Source organism: Punica granatum, chromosome 6 (assembly GCF_007655135.1).
Source record: "Punica granatum isolate Tunisia-2019 chromosome 6, ASM765513v2, whole genome shotgun sequence".
In the NCBI taxonomy this organism is placed as follows: domain Eukaryota; kingdom Viridiplantae; phylum Streptophyta; class Magnoliopsida; order Myrtales; family Lythraceae; genus Punica; species Punica granatum.
In genome coordinates, this window is record NC_045132.1 from 24,146,316 (window position 1) to 24,171,168 (window position 24,853).

The 24,853-nt window shown below is 42.8% G+C and overlaps 7 protein-coding genes across 8 annotated transcripts; 3 read left to right on the forward strand and 4 right to left on the reverse strand.

The window, feature by feature from the left end:
- Positions 1 to 518: 518 nt before the first annotated feature.
- Positions 519 to 2,060, reverse strand: LOC116212367 (histone-lysine N-methyltransferase ASHR2). The gene has a single exon (XM_031546933.1). It carries the CDS (start codon positions 1,979 to 1,981, stop codon positions 776 to 778), a length of 1,206 nt encoding a protein of 401 aa, XP_031402793.1. The 5' UTR covers positions 1,982 to 2,060; the 3' UTR covers positions 519 to 775.
- A 3,683-nt stretch (positions 2,061 to 5,743) lies between these two features.
- On the forward strand, positions 5,744 to 8,490 carry LOC116210346 (eukaryotic peptide chain release factor subunit 1-3-like). The gene is made up of 3 exons (XM_031544215.1): positions 5,744 to 5,901; positions 6,555 to 8,025; positions 8,143 to 8,490. Exon 2 carries the CDS (start codon positions 6,574 to 6,576, stop codon positions 7,885 to 7,887), a length of 1,314 nt encoding a protein of 437 aa, XP_031400075.1. The 5' UTR covers positions 5,744 to 5,901; positions 6,555 to 6,573; the 3' UTR covers positions 7,888 to 8,025; positions 8,143 to 8,490.
- Positions 8,491 to 8,678: 188 nt separating this feature from the next.
- Positions 8,679 to 10,420, forward strand: LOC116210348 (eukaryotic peptide chain release factor subunit 1-2-like). The gene is made up of 2 exons (XM_031544217.1): positions 8,679 to 9,224; positions 9,900 to 10,420. The coding sequence occupies exons 1-2, from the start codon at positions 9,205 to 9,207 to the stop codon at positions 10,243 to 10,245; spliced, it is 366 nt and encodes a 121-aa protein (XP_031400077.1). The 5' UTR covers positions 8,679 to 9,204; the 3' UTR covers positions 10,246 to 10,420.
- Positions 10,421 to 11,811: 1,391 nt separating this feature from the next.
- On the reverse strand, positions 11,812 to 14,495 carry LOC116210345. Of its 2 annotated transcripts, XM_031544214.1 has the most exons (6): positions 13,691 to 14,484; positions 13,236 to 13,408; positions 12,936 to 13,112; positions 12,764 to 12,847; positions 12,574 to 12,655; positions 11,812 to 12,493 (listed from the first exon to the last, which is right to left on the reverse strand). In XM_031544214.1, exons 1-6 carry the CDS (start codon positions 14,100 to 14,102, stop codon positions 12,009 to 12,011), a joined length of 1,413 nt encoding a protein of 470 aa, XP_031400074.1. In that variant the 5' UTR covers positions 14,103 to 14,484; the 3' UTR covers positions 11,812 to 12,008. The 2 variants fall into 2 exon arrangements, with proteins under 2 accessions (XP_031400074.1, XP_031400073.1); XM_031544213.1 differs by having other exon boundaries at positions 12,936 to 13,408; positions 13,691 to 14,495.
- A 141-nt stretch (positions 14,496 to 14,636) lies between these two features.
- On the reverse strand, positions 14,637 to 17,224 carry LOC116210347 (U2 small nuclear ribonucleoprotein A'). The gene is made up of 8 exons (XM_031544216.1): positions 17,023 to 17,224; positions 16,844 to 16,884; positions 16,576 to 16,705; positions 16,263 to 16,468; positions 15,703 to 15,876; positions 15,417 to 15,467; positions 15,134 to 15,313; positions 14,637 to 14,961 (listed from the first exon to the last, which is right to left on the reverse strand). Exons 1-8 carry the CDS (start codon positions 17,102 to 17,104, stop codon positions 14,956 to 14,958), a joined length of 870 nt encoding a protein of 289 aa, XP_031400076.1. The 5' UTR covers positions 17,105 to 17,224; the 3' UTR covers positions 14,637 to 14,955.
- A 917-nt stretch (positions 17,225 to 18,141) lies between these two features.
- Positions 18,142 to 20,445, forward strand: LOC116210587 (DNA repair RAD52-like protein 2, chloroplastic). The gene is made up of 4 exons (XM_031544496.1): positions 18,142 to 18,761; positions 18,869 to 18,906; positions 19,439 to 19,530; positions 20,174 to 20,445. Exons 1-4 carry the CDS (start codon positions 18,331 to 18,333, stop codon positions 20,303 to 20,305), a joined length of 693 nt encoding a protein of 230 aa, XP_031400356.1. The 5' UTR covers positions 18,142 to 18,330; the 3' UTR covers positions 20,306 to 20,445.
- A 204-nt stretch (positions 20,446 to 20,649) lies between these two features.
- LOC116210588 (UPF0664 stress-induced protein C29B12.11c) lies at positions 20,650 to 22,716 on the reverse strand. The gene is made up of 5 exons (XM_031544498.1): positions 22,411 to 22,716; positions 21,681 to 21,792; positions 21,315 to 21,386; positions 21,024 to 21,235; positions 20,650 to 20,933 (listed from the first exon to the last, which is right to left on the reverse strand). Exons 1-5 carry the CDS (start codon positions 22,518 to 22,520, stop codon positions 20,825 to 20,827), a joined length of 615 nt encoding a protein of 204 aa, XP_031400358.1. The 5' UTR covers positions 22,521 to 22,716; the 3' UTR covers positions 20,650 to 20,824.
- Between the last annotated feature and the right edge of the window lie 2,137 nt (positions 22,717 to 24,853).

Here is a 24,853-nt window from a genome sequence, read left to right on the forward strand (position 1 = left end):
GCGCGATTTTTGGCGGAAACGGTAACAGAAAAAGGGCCCAGCTTAACCGGACAGGAGCAATGGCCGTGGGCCCTGCCCCGAGGCTTCATGGGCTGGCTGAGAATGCAGGAGCTGGGCCTTTTCTTTGGGCCTGGGACCCAACAATCTAGTGTTTCTGCTCATTGAATTTGTTCTGCACTTCCTATGTTTATATTTGAAAAAATATGTTGTTCTCATCATACCATCGAACTGAAACGTTCATCGATGCATTACGGTAGATCATCATAATGTCGGTAATGGGTTACAGGGCCAGATGCAAAGATAGATTCATTTCCAGCAAATGTGAAGGTTTGTAGAGAGAGAGAGTTCAGCTCGGACAGGTCTCAATGGGAGTAGCACTCCCCACGGATCAAGAGAAGCCCATATACAAAACACGTTTATGACCAAGTAAATTTGCCATTGAGTGGTGTGGTTTGGAAACATCCGATGGTCCAGATTCCCACGAATGTAAAGCAGCAACCTTTAACAACTGCTCCATATATGGCAAGAAAAACATCTCTTAGAAATCCTCCGAGGGACCAAATTCAATTTTCAAACATTCATCAGCATATCTCAAATGATAAATCACACCACTGCTCGAAATCAGCAAAGATAAAACAATCCCGACTTTTCAATATCGAAAGCTCAACTCCAATTGCAATCCTTTTCGAAAAGAGAAACTGGCGGGAGCAAAACTGCCTCAACTCTATTGGCTTCTTACAAGATTAAGAATTGGGAGGGCTCGGCTCAGCTCAGCTCACTCTCCCATTTCCTCCTCTTCACCATCATTCGCACGCTTGAGCTGACCACACACATTACACTCCATGATCTCCGAAGCAGCCCCGTCCGCTGATGGCGGCAAAGGGGCCAATGTCCCGAAGCAATTCTCCCTGTTGCACACGTACCTCACGAAGAAGTACTCGTGCGGGAAGTCGTTCTCTTTCTCGGCCTCGATATCGGCATCGGACGAGCCCTCCATTTCATCGCCACCCTCATCTTCCATTTCTTCAACCCCATCATCGACATCTTCCTCGTGATCAGACCAATTGGCCTCGACATTACACCGGTCACATTCGCATCTGAATCCGTAGTCCTCTGCTAGCCGCTTCTGTCGACTCGGGTAGTTGAGGTTAACGGGGAAGTAGCTCACACAGATCTCTCTCCCCTGAGGCACATCGTGAATCATCCGAACGACAATGTCCGTGTTATGATCGGGCACCGTGTCCACGTAGTCGAACCTGCAGGCGTTCGGGAGGCAGTCGTGATTGAAGAACGAAGCCCTGGGGTAAATCCCGTAGGCCCGCACGGACCTCTCTCCGCCCGCACCGAAGGGCTCCATTAGGCCAAAAGCGTTGAGCTTGTCCTTCGAGAGGAGATTAGCGCTAAGCTCAGGCGAGAACCCGTGCGGGAAAGGCGTGGGAGGAGGGGGGCAGACCGAGGCAATGAGCGGGTGGAGGAGCTGGACGGACGAGGCGGTGTCATCGGAGCAAATGTCCCGCCCCTGGAGAGATTGGAGGACCTGGAAATCTTCGGGGGAGGTGATGGAGAGATTGTAAGAGGCCACTAAAAAACGAGCTTGGACTTGGAGCTCCGGCGGCTGACCGAGGAACGATGAGCAGTCGATCAGGCGAGCTAGGGTCTGACAGGCCCAGGGAGAGTGCGACGAGACGGAGGCGACCCCGAGACAGGCCGGGCTGCAGAACGCGTGGTGGCGGCACGATGGACACAGCACGGGCGCCGATTGCAGAGCTCTGAAGCAGTGGTCGCAGTAGCGGTGAATCGTGGTGGAGGAGGAAGAAGAGGGGCCGCCGGTGAAGGGGAGGGCGGAGTAGAGGAGGATTGGGGAGTCTCTGAGGACGACTTGGCCACCCCTGAGCGGCTGAGCAGCCACAAGAGCCCTTCCCCTGCCTTGCATCTCCGCCACGTTCAGCAGCGGAGCCGCCGCATTCTCCGCCGTCGGCATCCTTCGAGCTCGGCCTTTTGCGTCTGCGGAAGGAGATGTCTTTCAGCTGACACTAAACAGAACCTTCTTATTAGGGTTTTGTTGGGTTTTATTCTGTACTTGGGTTGGTGGTGTTTTTTTTTTTTGGGTGAGATGTTCATAGATTGATTAATATAAGATAAGAAGATTAATTAACACTAGGCCCCACCCAAACTACGCGGGGCTTATTTCATTATTTTTTACTAGGTGATAACCCATCCATAGGATGGAAAAGATTTTTTGATATTTTAACAATAAGTAATATTAAAAATTAAATAGATTTATGACTTATCAAAAGAGGGTGTACCACAATGCCATACGTTTTCATATCATAATAAATAGATTTTAAATTCGATACTCAGTGAGTCTTTTCATATCCCTTTATTATTATTTATTAGTTATTATTATGATTTTTATTTCATTGTATTAAGTTTAAGAATCTTCATTGTAACCGAAAAAATTACATTATATTCTCATCCAATAAAAGTGTGTGTGTATATATATATTGTGAATTAAAAATTGTTTCACTTAAATGAATTAATAAAAAATGATTGATTCTCATGAAAAAAATGTAGAATTTTGATATCCTAAGAAAGGTGTTTATATCGCCCTTTGGACTAGATGGACCCGTAATTATTGTTTTATTAATCATCATATAATAATAATAATAATTATGTTTTAAAATTTTCAATATATATAAACATTACCTTAATTATAAAGGCTTTTCCAAAAAGGTTTTCTTAATTATAATATTAAATAATGATAAAAATTAAAAATAAGATAAACTCTCGACGAGGGGGAGAAAAAGAGGGAGGGGACGGTGAGAGAAAAAGAGAGAGGTAGAGGGTGAAAAAATAATGGAAGAAGTGGGAAATTTCTTTGATGGTTAGTAAAAACATATGTTTACCAAATACTCTTTTAACTTCCTACAATTTTGGTTATTAAATTAGAAAATTCTTCTGATGGTGGTATTTTTGGAATAGAATGTAATTCCAATTACCCCTCCCTAATTTTAATATAGATAGATAGATATATATATATATATATAAATTTAAATATATAAAATATAGATATAAATAACGACATCGGAGGATAGACAGAATATTCGATTAATCCATTTACATATGAGAAGATCACGTGAATATATGAATTAGTTACATGGAAAATCCCGAATACCAATTCCAAGCAGGAGCACTCTCCATCTCATACCGATATCCGACTTAGGAGTTGAGGATAGCTAAGGCGCAAGGAGCAAGAAAGTTTGTTTTGGACAAGTAGCGTTATATGAACATGGCAAATTAGAGACAGTTCCCATCAGTCTAATGAAAATTTGAGCTTACCGGACGAGAGAATGCATTTTACTGATTGTTCAAATAATTGCAATCGAAACAACTCCATAATCATTCTGATTATATACTTTGTCACAGAACAAAACAGATGGAAGGTTTCATGGTTTAGATGTGATTAGTTCTTAAAAAAAGGGTAACTTTTTTAATTGTATATATTGTAGTTGATTTGCATGCGAGGTCTTAAATAGTAGATCTCCAGCTCTCTCTTTTGCAGATCCAATCAATCCATCCTGCAGAATGTCGGACGGCCACAAGAATGATCGGAACATCAAGTATGGAAGACCAAGAAGCTGATCGAGGCCCCCGAAGCTGCCCGAGGGAATGGGACCAGCATGATCTCACTCATCCTGCCTCCTCGGGACCAGATATCCCGTGTCACGAAGATGCTTGGGGATGAGTATGGGACTGCCTCGAACTTCAAGAGTCCGGTGAATCGGCAGTCCGTGCCCGGAGCCATAACTTCAGATATACGTTTTTGGAGTGCACGATATGCTCTAAGTTCTTGAGGTGGGCCCGATTGAGCTACTAATGTGTGGGAAGACCTTGATGTCAACAGTTACACCTTGAAGAACACCTCGACAAGGTCAGGTTGTCGTCAAACACCTGAACAACGAGCAGGAGCTTGACCGGAACAAGTTTCGTGATCCAGCCACCTCAGCGGAGCTGGAGGTCCGGGAGAAGATGTCCTTGTTGGAGTGGTTAGCGAATGAGTATAAGAAGTTCGGGTGCACGCTTGAGTTTGTGACAAACAAACCTAAGGAAGGATCACAGTTTTGCAGAGAGAGTGGTGGCACTGGGGGTATCCTCGGTTGATCAATACACTCTTCCCCAAAGACTGGTGCAGGTGACCCGGGCCAGAATCTCGTCAGCACCAGTGGATGCCCAGGCTGTCGCACGACATTACGCTGCTTCGCCGTGTCGGTAGGTAGGTGCAACTAGGCCCACATTGTCGAACTGAAGGATAATATATCATCGTGCCTAGAGCCCAAGAAGATTTTCGGTCCACTCCGCATTTTAAACCTCGTTCGTTCTAACTAGTTGCGATATACTGAAGAAAGTGAAAGGAGTTTTCTTGCTATCAATTTGGTATAGGGATTTGGTGAAAGCTCTTGCTGATATCTGCTTATTATGCTTGATGACATGAAACTTTCATTCCATGGGTGAAACTGTGAATGCACTCTTGTTTACTTTTCATCGATACTGTTATAATCGTCCCATCTGTGTTTGATAAATTTCCTCTTGGTTATATATAAGGACCAGGTATTGCGCTCGGGTTTTTTATTCGCGTGTGAAGTTTCATGTTCTCGGCATATCCATAATGCTTTTATCGAGTTCACAGTACAAACTCGTAATGTAGGCTCGATTGATAAGCTGCACCGGTTCGAGTGCCAACACCGAGTAATAATTTGAAGTGAAAGGAGCTCCCGCTCGAGCATTAGGGATCTTGTGTGGTTTGATTCTCGCCTCGCCTCTGATTCGACCCTCCTCAGTTGTTTTCTTAACCGCCTTGCAGACTATTCCCATCCCATTAGCCTTCACGAGTGAGTCAGTCCCTAGACGAAGAATAATAAGTCCCCCTCCCTCAAGCATTACGATTTAAGAACCTTCTAATGGTCTAATAAATATTTTGGAAGACAACTTATCTTTTTATCCGATTCGACTTAATTTTTTTAAATCTATCGAAATAAAAGTGAGCCAATGTGATTGATTCGGGTGGGTCAACATCTATTTCCCTTAAATAAAATTTTAGATTCGAAGAATTGAGAAAATTCACGATTATAATATTGAAATCTTATCTTTTTTTTTTGGTAATAAAGAGTTTGACTCTTCTAAAATTTTTTATATTGTGAGGAGGAGAATATATATGAGACATAATCATACGGAGAAGATAATATACACGCGATCCGTTCAACCGAAATTACAAGGGTAGATTATATGTTGATAGGAAAAGATCAAATATTGACATGAAACGTAAAATTTAGAAAGATACACTTAATTGATATATACCGGAGATAGAAGAGAACCACAAAGTAGTACAAAATATAATTCACAATATTCCGTAATTATCATAAGATAAGATGATATGAAAATCGATTAAAACCTGAATTAGTGGGCACAAAATTATAATGAAGAGTAACAAAACATTCAAATATTATAATAGTTGGTCAGCCGTCTGGAATAGAATTATGTACACAATATCTGGAAAAACCGAGTTCGAGGAATCGTGGTCCGTCACGGTTCTCCTCAGTCGTGGCACGTGTCATCTCATCGAAATCAGGGCTGCCAACACTTTTTTTAATTTTTATTTATTTATTTATTTGTTTGTTTTGGTGGGATTATTTATTTATTTATTTTAATAATATATACAAAAAAAAAAGGGTGCACAGAAAATCTTCTTCCGCCATTATTTGTTGAATATAAAAGGCACAGACGCGGAATCAAATTAATATCGCAACAGACCAAAATCTGCGGTATCGCCTCCTTCCTCCTCCATACTGTGCCGCCGCCTCCCTCCCTCCCCCGAGGTGATCCGCGTCCGTCCTCAGCTCACAGGTGATTCCCCTTTCCCCGTTCTTCCTCTGTTGCTCGTGCGATTTTAGTCCGTTGATTGATCAATCGTCCGGCTATATTAGGTTTTTGGTGCGATCCATGAATCTCTTGAGAGTTTTTTTTTCCGATCGGGCTGTGAACACGGGAATTCTGTTTGCATGTGTCCCGAGTTTTCTGTTCTTATGATTGTTATGGTAGAATCGTGTCGTGATGATGGAATCGACACCTGAATCATGTTTGGCCGCTCGATGTCATGGCAAAACCTTTATCTGAAATAGGCAAATTAGGTCCCTGTCATCTTAAGAAAGATGATAAATTTGAGCGGTTCTAAGGTTTGTAGCTGATGAACGGATGCATTTGTCGGATTCTTCGAAGCATAGGACCGCAAAACAACTCGGGCATCATTTATAGTTTAGGATCCATCTTTTCCTTTTTCTGTTTTCATTGATATAAGACTTCGTGACGAGATAGAACAGCTGGAGAGTGTTCCAGGTTTAGATTGTTAGTTGTGAAAGATGTGAACTTCTCTATACCATTCGTGTGACGGTTGATTTCCATGGCAACATCTTAGTTGTATTTGATAGATCTGTCCCTTTTCTAAATGTGAAGTACGAAACTAATTGCTGGCAATTGACGCGTTCTCTATTTTTTTTCAGTACCGCTTACTCTTGCGAAATGTCGGACAGCCATGACACCGATCGGAACATCGAGATATGGAAGATCAAGAAGCTGATCAAGGCCCTCGAAGCTGCCCGAGGGAATGGGACTAGCATGATCTCACTCATAATGCCTCCTCGGGACCAGATATCCCGTGTCACAAAGATGCTTGGGGATGAGTACGGAACAGCTTCGAACATAAAGAGTCGGGTGAATCGGCAGTCCGTGCTCGGAGCCATAACTTCCGCCCAGCAAAGGCTAAAGCTTTACAGCAAGGTTCCTCCTAACGGGCTCGTACTCTATACTGGAACTATTGTGACCGAGGATGGGAAAGAGAAGAAGGTGACCATTGATTTTGAGCCCTTTAGGCCCATCAATGCGTCGCTGTATCTGTGTGACAACAAGTTCCACACCGAGGCCCTGAATGAATTGCTGGAGTCAGATGATAAGTTTGGGTTTATTGTAATGGATGGGAATGGTACGCTCTTCGGCACTCTGAGTGGCAACACCCGAGAAGTGCTTCACAAGTTCAGTGTGGACCTCCCAAAGAAACACGGCAGAGGAGGACAGTCAGCCCTTCGATTTGCCCGTCTGCGAATGGAAAAACGTCACAATTATGTCCGTAAAACGGCTGAGCTGGCAACCCAATTCTTCATCAATCCTTCAACGAGCCAGCCTAATGTGTCGGGTCTGATCCTGGCAGGGTCTGCAGACTTCAAGACTGAGCTGAGTCAGTCAGACATGTTCGATCCCCGTCTGCAGGCAAAGATTCTTAACGTTGTTGATGTGTCTTATGGAGGGGAAAACGGATTCAATCAGGCGATTGAGCTGTCTGCAGAGATCTTGGCCAATGTGAAGTTCATTCAGGAGAAAAAGTTGATTGGGAAGTACTTTGAGGAGATAAGTCAAGATACAGGAAAATACGTTTTTGGGGTGGATGATACACTCAAAGTTCTTGAGATGGGTGCGATTGAGATACTCATTGTGTGGGAAAACCTCGACATGAACCGTTACACCTTGAAGAACACCTCCACAGGCGAGGTTCTTGTCAAACACCTAAACAGGGAGCAGGAGCTCGACCAGAACAATTTTAGGGATCCAGCCACATCCGCGGAACTCGAGGTTCAGGAGAAAGTGTCCTTGTTGGAGTGGTTTGCGAATGAGTATAAAAGGTTCGGGTGCACACTCGAGTTTGTGACAAATAAATCTCAGGAAGGGTCACAGTTCTGCAGAGGGTTCGGTGGTATTGGGGGTATCCTCCGTTACCAACTCGACGTGAGATCCTTCGATGATTACTCAGATGATGGGGAGTTTTATGATGATTCTGAATAGCAATCAATACACTCTTCCCTAAGACTGGTGCAGGATACCAGGGCAGATTCGCCTGCACCAGTGAGCGCGCGGGCTGTCGCGCGAAATTATGCTGCTGCTCCGTGTGGGTCCAACTAGTCCCGCATTGTCGAACTGAAGGTTGGCTTTGTCCCTTAAGCCCAAGAAGATTTCCGGGCAGCTCGCATTTAATACATCATTTGTTCCAACTAGTTGCAATTTACTTATGATCCTATTTCTTTCTTTATTCTCTTGAAGGTACCACCTACAGCTGCACATGTGGAGGAACTGCCTACTGAAGATAGAGGTGATGGAGTTTCTTGCTATCAATTTGGGTTTGGAGTCGGTGAAATCTCTTGCTGATATCTGCTTCATGGAATGGAACGGAACCAATATGGTATTGTTTAGCGTTGAACTTCTGGTATGCTTCAAGAATAAGGTTTTATACCAGCTTGTTATGGGTGAAACTCTCCGTTCATGGGTGGAACTCTTGTTTTACTTTTCGTCAGTACTGTTAAGACTGTACTATCGGTGTGGCTGGATCTGGGTTATATAAGGACCTCTTATGTTTTTATTCTGTGTATGAAGTTTCCTATTTTTGGTATATGCATAATGGCTTTATCGAGTTCATAGGTTCAGAAGATTACAAGAAACTCTGGAAGATATATAGAAACAGATGCAAGAGTCTGGGTTTTCTTGGTTTAGGTTTGTGCTGCTGTCTTCTCGGATTTGGTTTGTGGACTCGATTGATAAGCTGCGGTCTGAATGTCAACATTAGGGACCGTCCATGGTCTGATTCTCTCCTCGCCCTGGTTTCGATGCTCCTCCAGTTGGTTGTTTTCTCTTCTTGCACAACTCTGCAAGGCACTTAGCTGCCTCGCAGACTATTTCCATCCCATTACCCTGAAGAATCAGCCCCGGGACTATGAATAACCCTCTCAACATGAGCCACTTAACAGCATTCGGTCATGTCTTCTGCTTCCGTCTCTCCTCATCCCTCTCACTTGTACTGTTAGGCTGCATGCCTCGGAGCAAGGACTCATACGGACGTACTTATATCAGGGAGCTAGGTCCTGTACTTGTATGAGGTTGCAATTTCGAACTTGGTGGTCATTCGAGCTAGAAAGGAGGTAACTGTTATCCTCCGAACAAGGACTCATATTCATATCGGGTTGCAGTTCAAACTTGGTGGTCATGCAAGTTAGAAGTGCATAAGTCGAACGGGAAGAGATGAGCCTGAGAGGGATTCCTCTAAGCTTGCCGAACTGAATGCATTCTCTTCACTAGGCCCCACATATCCCAGCCCTCAAGCCCGTCTTCATGAGCTCTCTCACTTGGAGGTTGACCTTCCATTCATGCTATTAAAATCAGATTGCACCGCGATAAAAACCGTGTTGCATGGACTCTATAAACAAAATTTATAAGAGGAATTTGAATTTATATATTTATAAAAAAAATTTGAGAAATTTGACTCGATGATAGGTTTATTGTGTAGAACGCAAGCACGGTAGAAAGCAATACAAAGAATCTAATCTAGTCTAATTATTATGAAACTCCGTCTTAATTAGTTAAATAAATGCATATGCGGGCAAATCCATGAGAGGCATACAACAAAACTTATATTTTATGTATCCATATATAACAATATACTATAGAATATTTGAACCACATTCGCTTCATATTCTACCGAATATGTTCAAAATGTAAATCCTTGATTCTATTTGTTTTTTCCATATTAACAATAGATCATTTTATAAGATGTCAAAAGTCTCTGAAAATTTTAAAAACTTTTAAGATTATCGTATTAGCATTGAATACACATAGAAATATATAAAAAAAATGTCTTATTATGAAAAAATAATTAACTATTTTACAATCATATCTATTTACATATCCAGATATAATAAATAATAAATGACAAATAAATTAAATTTCAACTTAGACAAACATATTAAAAAATAGAACAGTTTTTGACTTTTTTTAGATTATAACATCACATTGCTTCACAAGTTCAGTATGGACCTCCCAAAGGAGGAGCACCGGAGAGGAGGGGATCCGGAGTTGGCCCTTCAATTTGCCCGTCGTCCGCAACTGGAGAAACGTTACGAGTATTTTCTCAGAATGGCTAAGCTGGCATCCAAGTTCTTCATCAACCCCTCAACGGGCCAGCCCAATGTGTCAGGCCTGATCATGGCAGAGGCCGCTGGCTTCAAGACTGAGCTGAGTCAGTTGAAAAGGTTCGACGATCGCCTGCGCACAAAGATTCTTAATGCTGTTGATGTACCTCATGGAGGGGAAGACGGGTTCAATCGCTTTCTGCCTGCTGATATCTGGTTGGAACCAATATGGTCTTTTAGATAGAAATGGTATGGTCTTGTTTAGGGTAGACCTTGTAGTATGCTTCAAGGATTAAACTAAGGGTTCTATACCAGGTTAATTATACTTTATGGCATGAAACTCTTCGTTCATGGGTGAAACTCTTTGTCTAATTAACTTTTCACCGGTAATGTTATGATCGTACTATCAGTTTGATTGATGGATTTCGTTTCCTCTTTGGTAGTTATAATAAGGTGGTATAGTATAGGACACGAGGTTTTTATTCGTGTGCGAAGTTTCATATCATCGACATATTCTTAATGCTTTTACCGATTTCTTAGTTCAATATGATATACACGATAACTCCGTTTTTCTCCATCTCGGTCTGAGAGTCAAAACCGAGTAAAATAATTTGAAGTGAAAGGAGTTCCCTCGCGCATTTTAGGAACCTTCTAAGGTCTGATCCCTCTCTCGGAATTGAATTCATATGTTTGTCTAATCCAGTGGAAAAGAGCAACCTCCGCTGATGCTGTCTGTTGCTTGTTTGCCATTCCTCGATCAATTTTACCAAAACAAATCAAAGAAGTGAGTGGCTGCTCTCCCAATAATCGAGCTACTTATGGGATAAGTTCCTTGACAAGGACAACTTGTGGGACTCAGCCACCTCAGCGGAGCAGGTGGTCCAGGAGAAGATGTCCTAGTTGGATTGGCTTGCAAATGAGTATGAGAGGTTCGGGTGCGTGCTCAAGTTTGTGACTGACACAACTGTTCCGGGATTGCAGTTTTGGAGTCGGTTCGGCAGTATGGGGGGCATCCTCAGCTACCAACTTGAGGATGACAAAGAGAAGAAGGTGACCATTGATTTTGAGGCTTTTGGGCCCGTGAATGCATTGTTGTACCCGTTGCACCTCGTGTTCCAGACCGAGGCCCCGAAAGAATTGGAGTCGGACAATAAGATCGGGTTTATTGTAACGGATGGGGACGTTGCTCTCCTCGGGACTCGGAGTGGGAACACCCTAGAAGTGCTTCATAAGTTCAGTGCGGAAATTGTGGAACGCCGGAAGGAGCACGAGAGAGGAGAGCCGCTGTCAGCCTGTTGATTGGCCCGTCGTAACAGAGCTAATCAAAGAACAGCTGAACAGGCCACTCAATTCTTCATCAACCCCAAAACGGGCCAGCAGCCTAATGTGACAGGCCTGATCCTGGCAGGGTCGGCTGGCTTCAAGACTCATCTGTGCATGTTGGACTTGTTTGATGGTCGCGTGCGAGCAAAGGTTCTTAATACTGTTGATGTCCCTGATGGAGGGGAAAAGGGGTTCAATCAGGCCATTGAGCTTATTTCTGCCTGCTGATGATAGCGCCCATGGAGTATCTTCCAATCAATTTGCGTTCGGACTTGGTTGAAATCTCTCACTGATATCTGTCTTGTTCATGGTAGAACTTCTTGTATGCTTCAAGAATTAAATTAATGTTTTATACCAGCTTAATTATGCTTGATGACATGAAACTCTTCTTGTTTACTTTTCATTGGTACTGTTAAACTATCGGTGTTTGATGGATTTCCTGATATTGCTTGCACTCAGGGCTTTTATTTGTGCTTGAAGTTTCGAATTTTCGGCAATACACGTAAAGCTGTAAGTTCATAGTTCGGAAGTTACATGAAAATGTAGAAGATAGTATAAAAGCAGATGATTGATTCTGCGTTTTCTTGGTCTCGGTATGTGGGCTTTGATTTAAGCTTTGGTCTGATGTGAAACCGAGTAATAATTTGAAGTGAAAGGAGCTCCCTTTGAGCACGAGTGACCTTTCTATGGTCTGATTCTTTCCTCGTCTCTGTGTCGACCCTCCTCCGGTTGTTTTCTCCGTCTGCAGAACATCTGCAACCACTTAGCTGCTTCGCAGACTATTCCCGTCCCGTTAGCCTTCAGAGTCAGCCCCGAAACGACGAGTAATCCTCCCAGCACGAGCCACTTCACAGCGTTCGGTCCTCTCTCGTGCTTCCTTCTCTTCTCGTCTCTCCCAGTGTTGGCCTCTGAGCAAGGACTCGTATTCATGTTGGGTTGCAGTTCGAATTTGGTGGTCATGCGAGCTAGAAGGGAATAGGTCGAAGGTGAAGAGATGCGAGCCTGAGTCAGATTCTTGTAAGCTTGCAGACCCAAATGCATTCTCTTCACAAGGCCCCACATCCCGGCCCTTGCGCCCATCTTCATGAGCTCTCTCGGGATTCCGAGGTCTTCCCAGTGGAAGAAGAGCACCTCTGATGCTGTCCCCTGCTTGCCATTCCTCGATTTCACTGGAACAAATCAAAGAAGTGAGTCCATTGCTCTCAGAGGAACTGCCGTTGAATCGAGCGAATTATCAGAATGTTCTTACCGGCTTTTATGAGCCAACTCGAGTAATAGAGTTCTATCCGTCTTCGTGTTGTACTCTTTGGTAAGGTTGGATATGAAGCTGCCTGCAAAGGCAAAACCTTAGATCGAAGAATGTCTCTCTGTGTCGTTAGTACCTATCTCAATCGACTTCTATATGAGCTGCTATGCGATGCTCATGCCATGGACATTACCTTGGTTATGCAGTAATAGTTGGAGTTGGATTCCCAAATGCGTCGAACTATGATATACTCTTTCTCACTGCCGATGATTGATAGCTGTAACGTTTCATAAACCGATGATTAGACATTAGCGTCGAGCAATTACTATTGCAACACCGAAGCTATACCGGTTATAATACCACACCTTCCTAATCCAGTGAACAACCATGGTACCAGTGTGCGGACAGACGCACAAGGTCTTGAAGTAGACGAGCATCTTGTCCCACTTGGTCCTGAACTCGTCATCCCAGAAGAAATCTCTCAGTAGCTCTGGCGAAACATTCTCGAAGACCGTCCTGGTACGGCACTGCATTGGACCCACCTGGAAACACGCAGATGATAGCTTACGTGAGAATTGTGAAGTCTCAATTTGCAGGACAGTGCATTGTTTAAGATCGCCGGGAAACTGGAAACATGAAAAGAACTGATATGTGACGCATCGTACAGGTGGGTCTCGGTACCAGGCTTGGTACAATAGAGCTGAATTGGCTCGCTCCATCAGGAGCTGCCATGAAGGACCGCCGTCGCGTTCATTTATGAGAGAAATCAATTCCTTCAGGTCTGATTCACCCAAGGACAGATTATCAGTTCGTGAAGTTGAAGGGGAGAGAGCTCGACCTGGATAAACACGACGAGAGTCCGTTACAGTTCAAGAAAGCAAGCCACCTTCCCATCTCTTACGCTCAAAAAACAAAGAGAGGACGTATCGAACTAGTAAACATCTCAGGAGATGCTATATCCGAGAAAGTTCATTATATCTCTATCATCCGATTAGAGAAAAAGGAATACTAAAAAGCTGGGCGAACTTCAAGACTAACATCTTCTGATGCCTTAAATCTGCAGAAAATGCGTGCTGCTTGATATATACTAGTCAAAATCGGATTCATACGGGATACCTACTGCATATATTGTCGCAGGCTACATAACCAGACTTCTCAGGTATGTGTCCAACATCAACAGAAGGCTTCGGTGATCTCAAGTAGCTGCTGATGCCGAAGAAGCCCTTGGCCCTGTTGAAAGCAGACAAGATGGTGACCAAGATGAATGAGGTCCCTGTCCAGGGACAACTCAAGTTGAAGCCACGAAGGACCCGCAACTTCCCGACCTTCCATGTAAAAGCGCATGACCTCGTGCAGCCTCTGCCCAAGTCCAGAGTCGTCAAGAAACAGCACACAAGCAACACAAACACCAACCCAATTCCAACTGCCAATGCTGCTAGTGTTCTATAACCGACTGGAGACTCGACAGCAGCACCAGCATCTCCAGCAATCTCACCCACACTCGCAATGACATATGATATGTCTTCCAGCATCGTTATATGCCCCTAAGCTTTTGTTCCGTCGATTTTTTTCCTTAGAATAAGGAGATCATAGAAGAAATTCCTTCGATTGGAAGAAAGGAATTCCTTCCCTGGGTCCTCTTCTTCTTCACATCATATGCCTCCTTTGTTCAGGTCAGCTGTATCTGACAATATATATGAGCTCAAGGAGGGACAATCCCAATGTCTGGTTTGTGGGAAAACCAAAGGCTTGTTTCTGATGATAACTATGCAGCCCGCAAGAGGATAAACGGTCGACAAGACGCGTAATGCAAGCTGCAAATTTGCAATTGTACGCCTCATGTAAGAAGCGTCCTCTAGCACCTGACTTCAGCCAGTGATCAGGCGAAGGGTTTCAGCTGACTCAGCGAATGTTCGTTTGTCAATTTTAAGCCTGAGATTATATGCCTTTTTGAACTTAATCTCCTTGTTCCTTTCAATACAATATTGTCATATACGCTCCAAGATGGCTCATCGAGTCAACTCCAATTTTTAATGAACCGGTGATCTTTTCTATGGCCCAATGGATTGATTATCTCCTGATCTATCTATTCTTATCCCAACAAAAAAAGGGGCCTGTAAGTTCACATTTGCGCATACTCGAGTCTTACCCTAAAAATGGAAATGGAAATGAAAAAGACACAAAAGGTGAAAAAAAAAAGGTAAAAATTGTGCATTTAAGAAAGATACGAATACTCTATGACTAACATAATGATACATTCACAAAAATTAGTAAACAGTACTCTCCAGTATCCCTGACAGATTCCACCCGTTATGACTTGCAGCTCGCAGGGAAATGCGCGACCAACTGGCTTCATGAAGTTCCAAATTACTGTCTTCCTAGTGACTACTCCTGAAAGAGAAGAAAGAAAGGCGTCAATGGTGAAGTAGAGTTATACTATACACATCAATAAAGACTTCAGTATAGTCCCATTTCAGTCTCAACAAATGATCAATCAGAAAGTAGAGAGATGATTGTGCTGTTGTACATATTCATTGAAACTAGCAGATTGCAATGTTCATACCTGTTCCATTGGGGCAGCTTCATCACCCTTTTGTTCTTGCTCCTCAGATTTTTTCTGTTGAACATCTGCTTCATTCTGACTACTGGGAACCATCTCTTCATCCTCTCCCTTTGCAGTGTTTGACGCAATCTTGTCATCAAAAATTAGTAAGTCTGCTGGAAGCTGACCTGTCTTCAGGGCCTACATCATTCCAAGACAATCAGAAAGTAAAAGATTACGATTCCACACTTTGAATGGCCGCACAGAAATAAAGCATATACTCAATAAAGCATATGAGATGCACCTTCTCAAGTCTAGCAACCTCTTCAAGAGTCTGGGAATTCACTATCGCAGCCTGCATAAAATCATGACGTGAATTTAACCCTTCAATTGGGGGGGGAAAAAAAAAGGATTCCACATGTGGGAGAGCACCCAAAAAGATTATAGTCAGCACCATTCCAACATCAAAGTACATTTCTAATAGCACTGCATATACACTCCAGTCTTTTCCATAATTTGCCTTTCTCAAGTGTGAAAACAGACAAAAGGTAATTTGCTCATAGCAGATGACTCATGCAATGAACTGATACCTTGATTGCAGTAATCTGCTCAGCAGTAGGGGCAACGACTTTAGGAGCAGGTTGTTCTTCTACAACTTCTGGAGCTTTTTGTACCTCTCCTGGTGTAAAGGTCTTTATAGATTCCTTCTTAACCTCCTCTTCAGCTTCTTTCGAGGAAAATAGACTTTCGGCTTCCAGTCTCTCCTGTCAACCACAGAAAATTGCGAAAAATACTCGGAGAGGTCACTTAGAGCTAAATAATGACCAAGAGGAGTATTTAGCTCTCCAGTTCCAAAGATATATCAGCCAACGTATAAGCAGTGATGGGACGGACTTTCCATTAGAAATTCAACTTTAAAAAGTCACACTGGAAACAACACAGCAAGCTACAAACACGTGAAGAGAAAGTCACTAAACTAAGGATATAATACAAGTGACATGGGAGGAAAATATATGAAACATCTATCGCAGCGAACAATAATCAGCAAGTTCAAAATCATATCACAAATTTCTGTTTGGCCAGACCTGATCAAGGAAGTATGTAATCTTCCGATTGATTGCGAGAGCAAAATAAAGAAAAATTGTCTAACCTTGTTTTTCACTTTCTTGAAGTCAAGAACCCGGAGTGATTTCAGTTTGTGAATCACATACAACCTGTAATTGGGTTTCTTCGTAATATTGTTATCCAACAGACTAAGATATTGGAGCTTCGAAAGGGATGCCAGAGGATCAATCTCGACCAAGTTGACAAGTCTGTTGTTTGTGAGAATCAAAGTGTGCAACTTCGGAAGGAGCTCTGCCAAAGACAGGAAACACAGAATCAACATTAAGCTTACCCCTGAAAGAAAACTGGCAAACTTCAGGAGCAACCAAACAATATTGATAAACTTATCGAAAACTCACCCCCAATATTCGGATTGATACGGGTGATTCTATTATTGTTAATAAGCAAAGTGCCCAGCCGATCAAGGTACGGGAAATTTTCTAGCTTGACAATCTCATTATCCGACAAATCGATGGTGTCAAATTGATCCTGCCAAGGAATTCACAAATGAGAATGCTCAGCTGCAGTGACTGCATACTTGGTTCAGGGCACGCTAACAGTTTCTTTGAAGACATTCATGAGCAGAAGATTTAAAAACAAAGCCCTAGCCTGCAGAAATGAACTCACCTCAGTGGCGCCCAAGTTCTCGATCACCGCAATCTTATTGCCTGAAGAGCCACAGCGCGGAAAACTTCAACCGTCAGAAATCACTCACAGACGAGATTCTGAGCTCAAATTTTCCCGCAAATGAAGGAAGAGACAAGCTCAGAAGTAAAAGCTAGGGTTATGGATGAAGCCGGAAATACCTCGGAGATCCAACTCGCGCTCCTTTATGGCATTGAAGAAGTGTGGGCTCTTCCAGATCAAATCCGCTGTCAATCTCACCATGCTGTGTGACCTTAGCTAGGGTTTAAGCTTCGTTGCCTGCTTCCTTGTGCTTCTGAGCTTCAGAGAACGAAGGTTTTTAGCAGAGCAGCTATGGAGGGAAAGGCAATTCCCCTGTTCCTCTCGACCTGATGAGAGACGAGGAGACTCGGTGCCTGCGCGCCTTAATGGGCCGGTCCAGCCCAGTACTGCAATGTGGGCTCATCTTCGAGCATAGTAAATGTTATCGGCCCAGCCCATATGCTCATAATATGCATTTGATTTTTTAAATGGATTTAATTTAAAAAAAAATTGTGATGAGACATTAGTGTCGCAATTATGGAAATGGAGCATTCAAGATTACCGTCCCCCAACAAGTAATCGAATTCGTGTTCGTTTGTTTACATGAATTAATGTTATTCACAGTCAACCTGCAACATGTTGATTATTTTTTCTTTAGCACTTTTTTTCCGTGGCATAATGTTGACTTGCAAAAGTTTTGAAAGATACCATGCATAGAGCTACGATTCAACGATGAAAACTCAAGTAGAGAAACCACGACTTCTTAAGAGGTTCACCTATCACTCCTTGACAATTCGAACTATTGAATTGATGGAACATAAATCCAACTACTTAGCGGTCCACTTACACATTTAGATAATTTTCACGTGCTAACAATTACGCCCTTTTTTTGTATATCCTGATATCCAGAACTCAATGGATTTGACTAATTCAATCGGGAGATCGAGCATTAAAGGTTATTCTCCCTTCCAACAAGTACGCTTTCCGGAGTTCGAACTTGTGTTCTTCTTCTTATGGGTGAGTTGCTTATCACTCAACCAATATTATTTTATCGATTTTTTTTTCTTTTTTACTGGCTACCTTCATCACAAATCCAACGAGAATAGAAGGCAGAAGCTCCAGTAGAAAGATGGCGCGCTTTGCATATCTCGACGGCGCATTATCACAAAGAGAGGTGTCATCTCGTAAAAAATCGAAGCTACGCCGACACACATGACCGGTCGACCGTCGACGCGAATAAATATAAATAAATAAAATAAAATGTGTAATAATTGAGAGCTTCAGTTAGGTAGCTTGTCCGAAGCTTTGAGTAGCACACTATCATGGAAAACTACTCTCACCAACCTCGGCTTTGATCCTTCCACCTGTCGACCCATTCGACTCCCTCCCCGCCGAGACGACAAGACTCCGTCCCCCTCTCCCTGCCGCCTGCCGCTGCCAATCCGTCCATGGCTCTTCAGAGCTGCGCTTCCCGTCTCCTCCTCTCGAGGCCGTCGCCCAGCTCTGATGACCTCCGCACCGGCTTCCGGGGATCTCCCGCTGCCGTCGCGTTCAGGTGGCGCCCGAGCATTGACCTCGGCCGACCGTGTCAGCGCCTCAGCGTGGCGTGCGGGGGCGGCGGAGGAGTTGACTCCGGTTCCGGAAACGGCGGCGGGAGCGGAAACGGAGGAGGGAGCGGGAAGAAGAAGGGATCGGTGCCGAACTCGAACTACGTGGTGCCGCTGGACAAGTCGTTCTCGTCGTCTTCCTCGTCGTGCATCACCCGGCCTCTGGTCGAGATCCTTCGGGACCTCAACAAGAGGATCCCCGACAACATCATCAAGCCTCTCCCTTACCACGATCAAGACCCGGATCAGTCATCTTCCACCTTCATTCCCTGGTAACGCCCCGACCTACCCCAACTGTCCTTTCCGATTTCGGTCAACTGTTCATCGCTTGATTTCTCTCGTGGGATGCCGCTGTGATCTTGCGTGCTTGTTTCGACAGGTACCACGCCAACCGGATGCTGAGCTTCTATGCCCCAGGTCTGTTGATTTCTCTCATCGTTCTTACCTATTTCAGCACATGGCATAATCCCATCTCCGATGATGAGCTATTAAGTTCCTAGCTTGAAGAATCGCAATTAGCGTTAGAGCAAATCTCTTTTGCGTTCGGACCTCATATCTGCCCCAAAATTCGATATCTTTGCCTGTGTAAACAGATTTTCTTCCGGTCTACATAATACAATCTGCCTCTGTCTTTAGTCATCGGAGATAAATTTGGTTCGAAAATTGGATCTGCCATTTCTGCTGCCTGATATAGCTTATGCTGCTGGTATAGATAGTGGCATGCTATCCAAAGTATAAGACCTTTTCTAGGGGTCTCCGTTTTCTCAGCTGGAATAATCTGAAGATGAAATTTTAGGAAGATACCATAAGATAATAGGCGAATGCATAAGAACCATTTTTATGTCTATCTTTATGCCCTGATTTTTTTTGTGCTTCTCTCGATTCTTGCCTAAAATTGTCAATGCATAAGAATCAGGATTTCTGTTTGATTTGAGTACATTTTTTGCAGGATGGTGTGGAGAAATACGGGATGTCATATTTTCCGAGAATGGAAGCGTGACTGTGGTGTACCGTGTCACTATCCGAGGATCCGATGGAGAGGTGAGTCTTCTTCACTGATATGTGTGCTGACGGTATTGTACCTTGATTAGCATTGTATTCTGCAGCTCTTATATAGTAGGATTCTAGAACACATTCTCGAGTATGATTAGCATTCCGGCATCTCCTATGGCTGTAGCCGAGTCAATTTTGCAGTAGAAGGTCTCTAGTCTGTTCTTCTTGCAATTTTTTCATTGCCCTTAAATAGTTCTGTCGTAAAGACAGTTGACATAACAAAAGGTTTCCAGAGAAAGAATGGTTACATGTTGGCTAAAATATCGAGTGTATCGTTCATATAGTTCGTTTGTTATGTGATCCACTTTTCGCTTAGATTGTTCAGCTTTAGAAACAAGCCATGGTTTTACCACATGCCACATACAAAACTCTCAGGTTTCTTAGCTCAATTTTGACAAGTCCTGCAATATTCAATGACATTTCTTGGCAAAATCACCTCGAACTGGAGAGAATTTCATAGCTTTATATATAGAACAGTCGCGGGGTGGTTTTACTTTTAATTCGAGATAAATACACCACTGATCTGAGAGCTAGCTCATTTGTTGCCTCTTACTCATCCAATCGACAATCTGCTTTCAGTTTTATATTTGTACATGTATGTTTCATTACCATCTTGGCAATATCAATTCAGGCACATCGGGAGGCAACTGGGACAGTATCAGCAAGCATTGGCCATGATCCAGTGGCTGCAGCAGAAGAGATAGCTTTCTGCAAAGCATGTGCTCGGTTTGGGCTTGGCTTATATCTATACCACGAGGAGTAGTTGTACTAGGTGCAGTTGAAGGCGAATTTGGATGTGATGTACTCCATTAATCGGATTATCGGTGTAAATACAATGAGATGAGAACCAGTCATTGATTTTATTGCGATATTGAGTTATTATATTGATGTTTTTGTTGAAAAGATCCTGTGAATCATCTACATGGTGGAAACCCAATTTGTTCTGGTTAATTGTAGCTATGCTATTGCCCAGCCCAAAGCCGGTCGAGCCATGTTCGGTGCATAAAAGTAGACCAAACATGACTCAAGTATGCTGCTCAATTTTACCTCGCTATCAAACAGTCTATTATGATTAATCAATACAGAAATCAAGTTGAAGATATCAGCTATGTACATAAAGCATAACAGCATATAAACTCTTTAATATCTGTGAACTTTACAGAGTTTATTGTCATGTTGGTCACGACATATATACCCCCTTGTGCATCAAAATATCAACTCACAGAATAAGAACACGGCATTTAACCTCGTAAATAGATACATCATTGTTTTAAAGCTCCAATCATATGGCATTCTCGGAAGAGTTGGAATGGTAGTTGCGCCGCCTGAGCTGAGACTCAGAAGTTGGCTGCTGCAGAAAGATCCTTGTCGGGTCATTCGGATCCACATATCTGCAAAACCCAAACAATATCAACAAATGCGACCCTCTAGCTCTACAAAATTTGACTGCTTAGTAAAGGCATCATTCAGCCTTTACTTACGCGTGTCTCATCATTTCGTCAACTGGAGGTTGCGCTGCCTGTAGAGGATCCACACGAGGCTGTGGCGTGGAATTGAGGTGCTGGTTGTATTGCCGAACGGAGGAGATCAAATTGAAAAACAGCGGGATAAACGTCCCACATCCTCCTTCCTTGAACAATATCTTGAAGGAATGAGTTGAGTAGAGTGCCCGATGCTGATCATCTGGGACAACCTGAGTTTGAAAATAAATTATTGACATCTCATTTCCAACAAATACGATTAAAAAGCTGTACTTTCAACAGTTTACTTACAGGCTCCACAAAGCCAGATATATTATTGCAGAAGAATATCGGCTGGTTGAATTTCTCACCATGCACATAAAGCTGCATAATGAAGCAAACTCCATTATTATAATCCTGTAAGGATTCATACAACAACAACATGCTGTAATTGCCAACTACTAACCAGACACATTTCTACCGTTGATCTTATTGCAAAACAATATTTTCTACGACTAATCTATGGCAAGTAAGCATCCAATCTGTGACAAGAACTTTGCAATTGAAAACATTATCACAAACCTAAATGCTGCCCTAATCATACATGAGGTATAGTCTCAGCAAAGGTATAAGATAAGCAACACCAAGGTAAGCAAATAAATCATTGAAAATTCGTACCAGGGGCATATCAAAGGCCATGAAGTTCCCGACCGGCTTGCTTGCCACAAAGACCATCCGAATATTTGACAAATATATCGTCCCTTTCGCCTTCACCCGACCTCCTTGGGATCTATCAACCAAAACATGCACGACACCATCAACGGGGGTAAGACTTTATATCTCCATGGAGGCTGAGAAACCTATTTTAAGATGGAGAATAACCAATCTTTCGGACTCTGAACGGCGAAACTATACATGAATATTATACTAATAATTTAGGTAGTACGGCCTCTGAATTATATCAAAGGAGCTCCGGCCATCCACACATCTCATTCTTTTAATCATTCGCCGAGCATCCAATTTCCGTTCAACAATGATGCCATAGTTCCATTCTTTTATGCCAATGAGCCCCCAATAGATTGAAACTGGCCAGTTATCCTCTCAATCCATTCTAAAAGCATCTCGAGGATGACCAATGGCATGCATAGAGTACCATGAACTAGTTCAATTGGAGACGAATGGTATATCTCAGTGTCTCAGACAATTTCACCATGAGCTACTGATTAAACAGTGAAATTGCTGAAGCTAAGCAACAAAATCGCGACACAAATGCAACTCCATCCCCTAATCGTTAACAAATCGCCATCTAGCACAATACGAAAGACTCAGAATCTAGAGGGGACAGCTAATCAATCGGTCAGACGATTTACGAATTTCGCGACGGATTAGGGGAAAGAAAGACCATTACCCGGGGATCTTGTCGACCTCGAACTCCACGCCGTCTCTGGACAAGACGAACAGCTCGTTGACGAAGGGAACGGGCATCCCATGGGGAAAAAGCTGGGGATTCAACGCCATGTGCGCGTCTCTCTTCTCTCTCACTCTACAGCTAAATCGATCAGAACGAACGCAGAATTTCGATAAGAACGAACGCAGAATTGCTCCGACGAAGACGAAGAGAGCGTTTTATTTAGGCAAACAGAAATCGCGTCGGTCGAAGAAAACTCAGGAACCTTCTTCTCTTCGAATCGACATCTAATTTTTTCTTCTTTTATTTATATTTTAAGAAAAAAATATTTCGCGAGCAAACAAATTGGGGAAAAATTGGGAAAAGGCAAATTCTAGGATGGAACGGCAAATTATGTTCATGGTGGAATGCTATTGTTTTTAAAGTCCTCCGAATATAGAAATATTCATTTGTACCCACAGAACTTTCAATTACGTCACATGTTTATCGCGTCAAATCCAAATTTTACAAAGTTAATAGTTTGCTGACGTGTCCCTGAAGCTTGACTGGTTTAATGACTGGTCTATTCAATTAAATCGATCGGCTCATTAAAAAAAAACACACACACATAATTTGCTCGAAGAAAATGGAGGCGAGGGGGGAATGATGGCTTCCCTCATTCGACTGTCCGGACCTCCGTTGCCGGCTGGCCATCGTCTTCGGGTGATTCCCTTGCTTGATCCTCATCTCAATTTGGCTACGATTTCTTCTCCTTCCCCTTTGATCGGGTCTGTGCACTGAATCACAGTCATGGAGCTCCTCTCGACAGTCTCCTCCATCCGCGGGGTCCGAGTGGTTGCGGCTGTGAGTGAAACAAAAATAAAAAATCAATCTTGTCCTTAATGTTGCACATTTTATACGCTTTTATCCTTTCATCAAGTTTTCCATTAAAAAGAAACTTCTCATCCAAAAATATTTTGAAAATATTAATCTTATTAAAAATAATTTCTGAAAACATAACAAATAAAAACAAAATAAAGATGGAAGGATCGAAATAGGACTGGGCTTTTAGAGCCTTGCTAGCGGTCACCCTTCCCCCTCTTACAATCCTTCTCTTTTTAATTTAATTTGTTAATTTTTTTTATATGTTTATTAACTTTTTAGAAATTTATGGGTGGACAAACAAATTTTAAATGGAAAATTGAATGGCAAGACTATAAAGCGAACAAAATATGGAACATTAAGGACGAAATTGAACAAAAAAAAAGGTTTAGCATGAAAATAAAAAGAACAACTTAAGGTTGAGGACCAAACTAACTTTTTTCTCTTTTTTTCCCTTAAAAAAATATGAATTATCCAATCCGATCAAACCGGCACTCAAATGGAGATTAGTTTTTATCAATAAGTTAGAGAACAACTCGTGACCTTACAAGAAAAATTAAAAATTCCAAAACAAGGTTATTGATATTCCTCTTATTTCCCCTTTCTCTATAGTCCCCTAGCCCGAACATGTGTGCAAAGAGACTCGGAGATCTTGGTTCATTCATATAAAAAGATGAATTGAACTCGATTAATACACGAGGGAATGCCGATGTTGTCAAGGGGTGACTTGACTATCAACATCGAATAGATCAGTTATTGGTGAATGAACAGGATATGATTTGTTGTTCTCGTGTTTGGGGGTAATCCTTACTTAAATAGTCTGAAAAAAGAGAACATCAGGGCCAGCTGATTAATCACGTCCTCAGGTAACAACCAAAATTAGACTCCTGTAATTGATGGTGTTCCTAGATTGTCCTACCCATCAGGTGTTACGACCAACACTGCAGTTGCACTCCCGGATATATCATTACTAGTCCAGGGCAAATGCTCTCAGACATGTTGCAAAGGTTATATGAGACACCAATTCCTTATCCAGATGGGACAGGTTTTACCAAAACCATAAATGCTAGCTAAACACGAGCATCCATAGCACACGAAAAAGCTCGCAAGACTGACCCATGATGTTATGCAAAATTTAAGGAAAAGTACAGAATGATCAGGACCGGGGGCAAAGAGGTAGATGTAGAAATAACTCGAGGTAAAGGAAGTTGCACAATAATGCCATGAACTGACGGGTCACGGTTCAATCTTGAAACCACGCGAAGAAGCTCATCCTCTGTGCACTCTTCCGGCAGCTCCTCCATGAGAGTCGCAATCCCGACCTTATCGCACGCTTTCAACTTCACCCGTATGAAAGTATGGGAGTCCTTCCGTCTGCCCACCAACACAAGAGCCAGCCCCGGGGAGTTTCCTGTGGCTTCCTTCATCTGGCTTACTTCATCCGCGATTCCCGACCTAATGGATTGAGCAATGGACTTCCCATCGATCACTCGAGCAGTTTGCAAGGTACCTGCTTTAAAGCATCAAAATATTCAAGCAGGTCAATCTTATCTACTCAAGCAAAGCACGAATCGAGAAACAT

Coding starts and splice junctions, on each gene's coding strand:
- LOC116212367 (XM_031546933.1), bottom strand. CDS start 1,981: ATGCCGACGGCGGAGAATGCGGCGGCTCCGCTGCTGAACGTGGCGGAG.
- LOC116210346 (XM_031544215.1), top strand. CDS start 6,574: ATGTCGGACAGCCATGACACCGATCGGAACATCGAGATATGGAAGATC.
- LOC116210348 (XM_031544217.1), top strand. CDS start 9,205: ATGAGCTCTCTCACTTGGAG. Junction 9,225..9,899: donor ATGAGCTCTCTCACTTGGAG/GTTGACCTTCCA, acceptor TCACAAGTTCAG/TATGGACCTCCCAAAGGAGG.
- LOC116210345 (XM_031544213.1), bottom strand. CDS start 14,102: ATGCTGGAAGACATATCATATGTCATTGCGAGTGTGGGTGAGATTGCT. Junction 12,848..12,935: donor TTGTTCACTGGATTAGGAAG/GTGTGGTATTAT, acceptor GAAACGTTACAG/CTATCAATCATCGGCAGTGA. Junction 12,656..12,763: donor ACTATTACTGCATAACCAAG/GTAATGTCCATG, acceptor TTGCCTTTGCAG/GCAGCTTCATATCCAACCTT.
- LOC116210347 (XM_031544216.1), bottom strand. CDS start 17,104: ATGGTGAGATTGACAGCGGATTTGATCTGGAAGAGCCCACACTTCTTC. Junction 15,877..16,262: donor TCAAGAAAGTGAAAAACAAG/GTTAGACAATTT, acceptor TGTGGTTGACAG/GAGAGACTGGAAGCCGAAAG. Junction 15,314..15,416: donor AGGTTGCTAGACTTGAGAAG/GTGCATCTCATA, acceptor GGAATGATGTAG/GCCCTGAAGACAGGTCAGCT.
- LOC116210587 (XM_031544496.1), top strand. CDS start 18,331: ATGGCTCTTCAGAGCTGCGCTTCCCGTCTCCTCCTCTCGAGGCCGTCG. Junction 18,762..18,868: donor TCTTCCACCTTCATTCCCTG/GTAACGCCCCGA, acceptor TTGTTTCGACAG/GTACCACGCCAACCGGATGC. Junction 19,531..20,173: donor TCCGAGGATCCGATGGAGAG/GTGAGTCTTCTT, acceptor ATATCAATTCAG/GCACATCGGGAGGCAACTGG.
- LOC116210588 (XM_031544498.1), bottom strand. CDS start 22,520: ATGGCGTTGAATCCCCAGCTTTTTCCCCATGGGATGCCCGTTCCCTTC. Junction 21,236..21,314: donor TATCTGGCTTTGTGGAGCCT/GTAAGTAAACTG, acceptor TTTCAAACTCAG/GTTGTCCCAGATGATCAGCA. Junction 20,934..21,023: donor GACGAAATGATGAGACACGC/GTAAGTAAAGGC, acceptor TGGGTTTTGCAG/ATATGTGGATCCGAATGACC.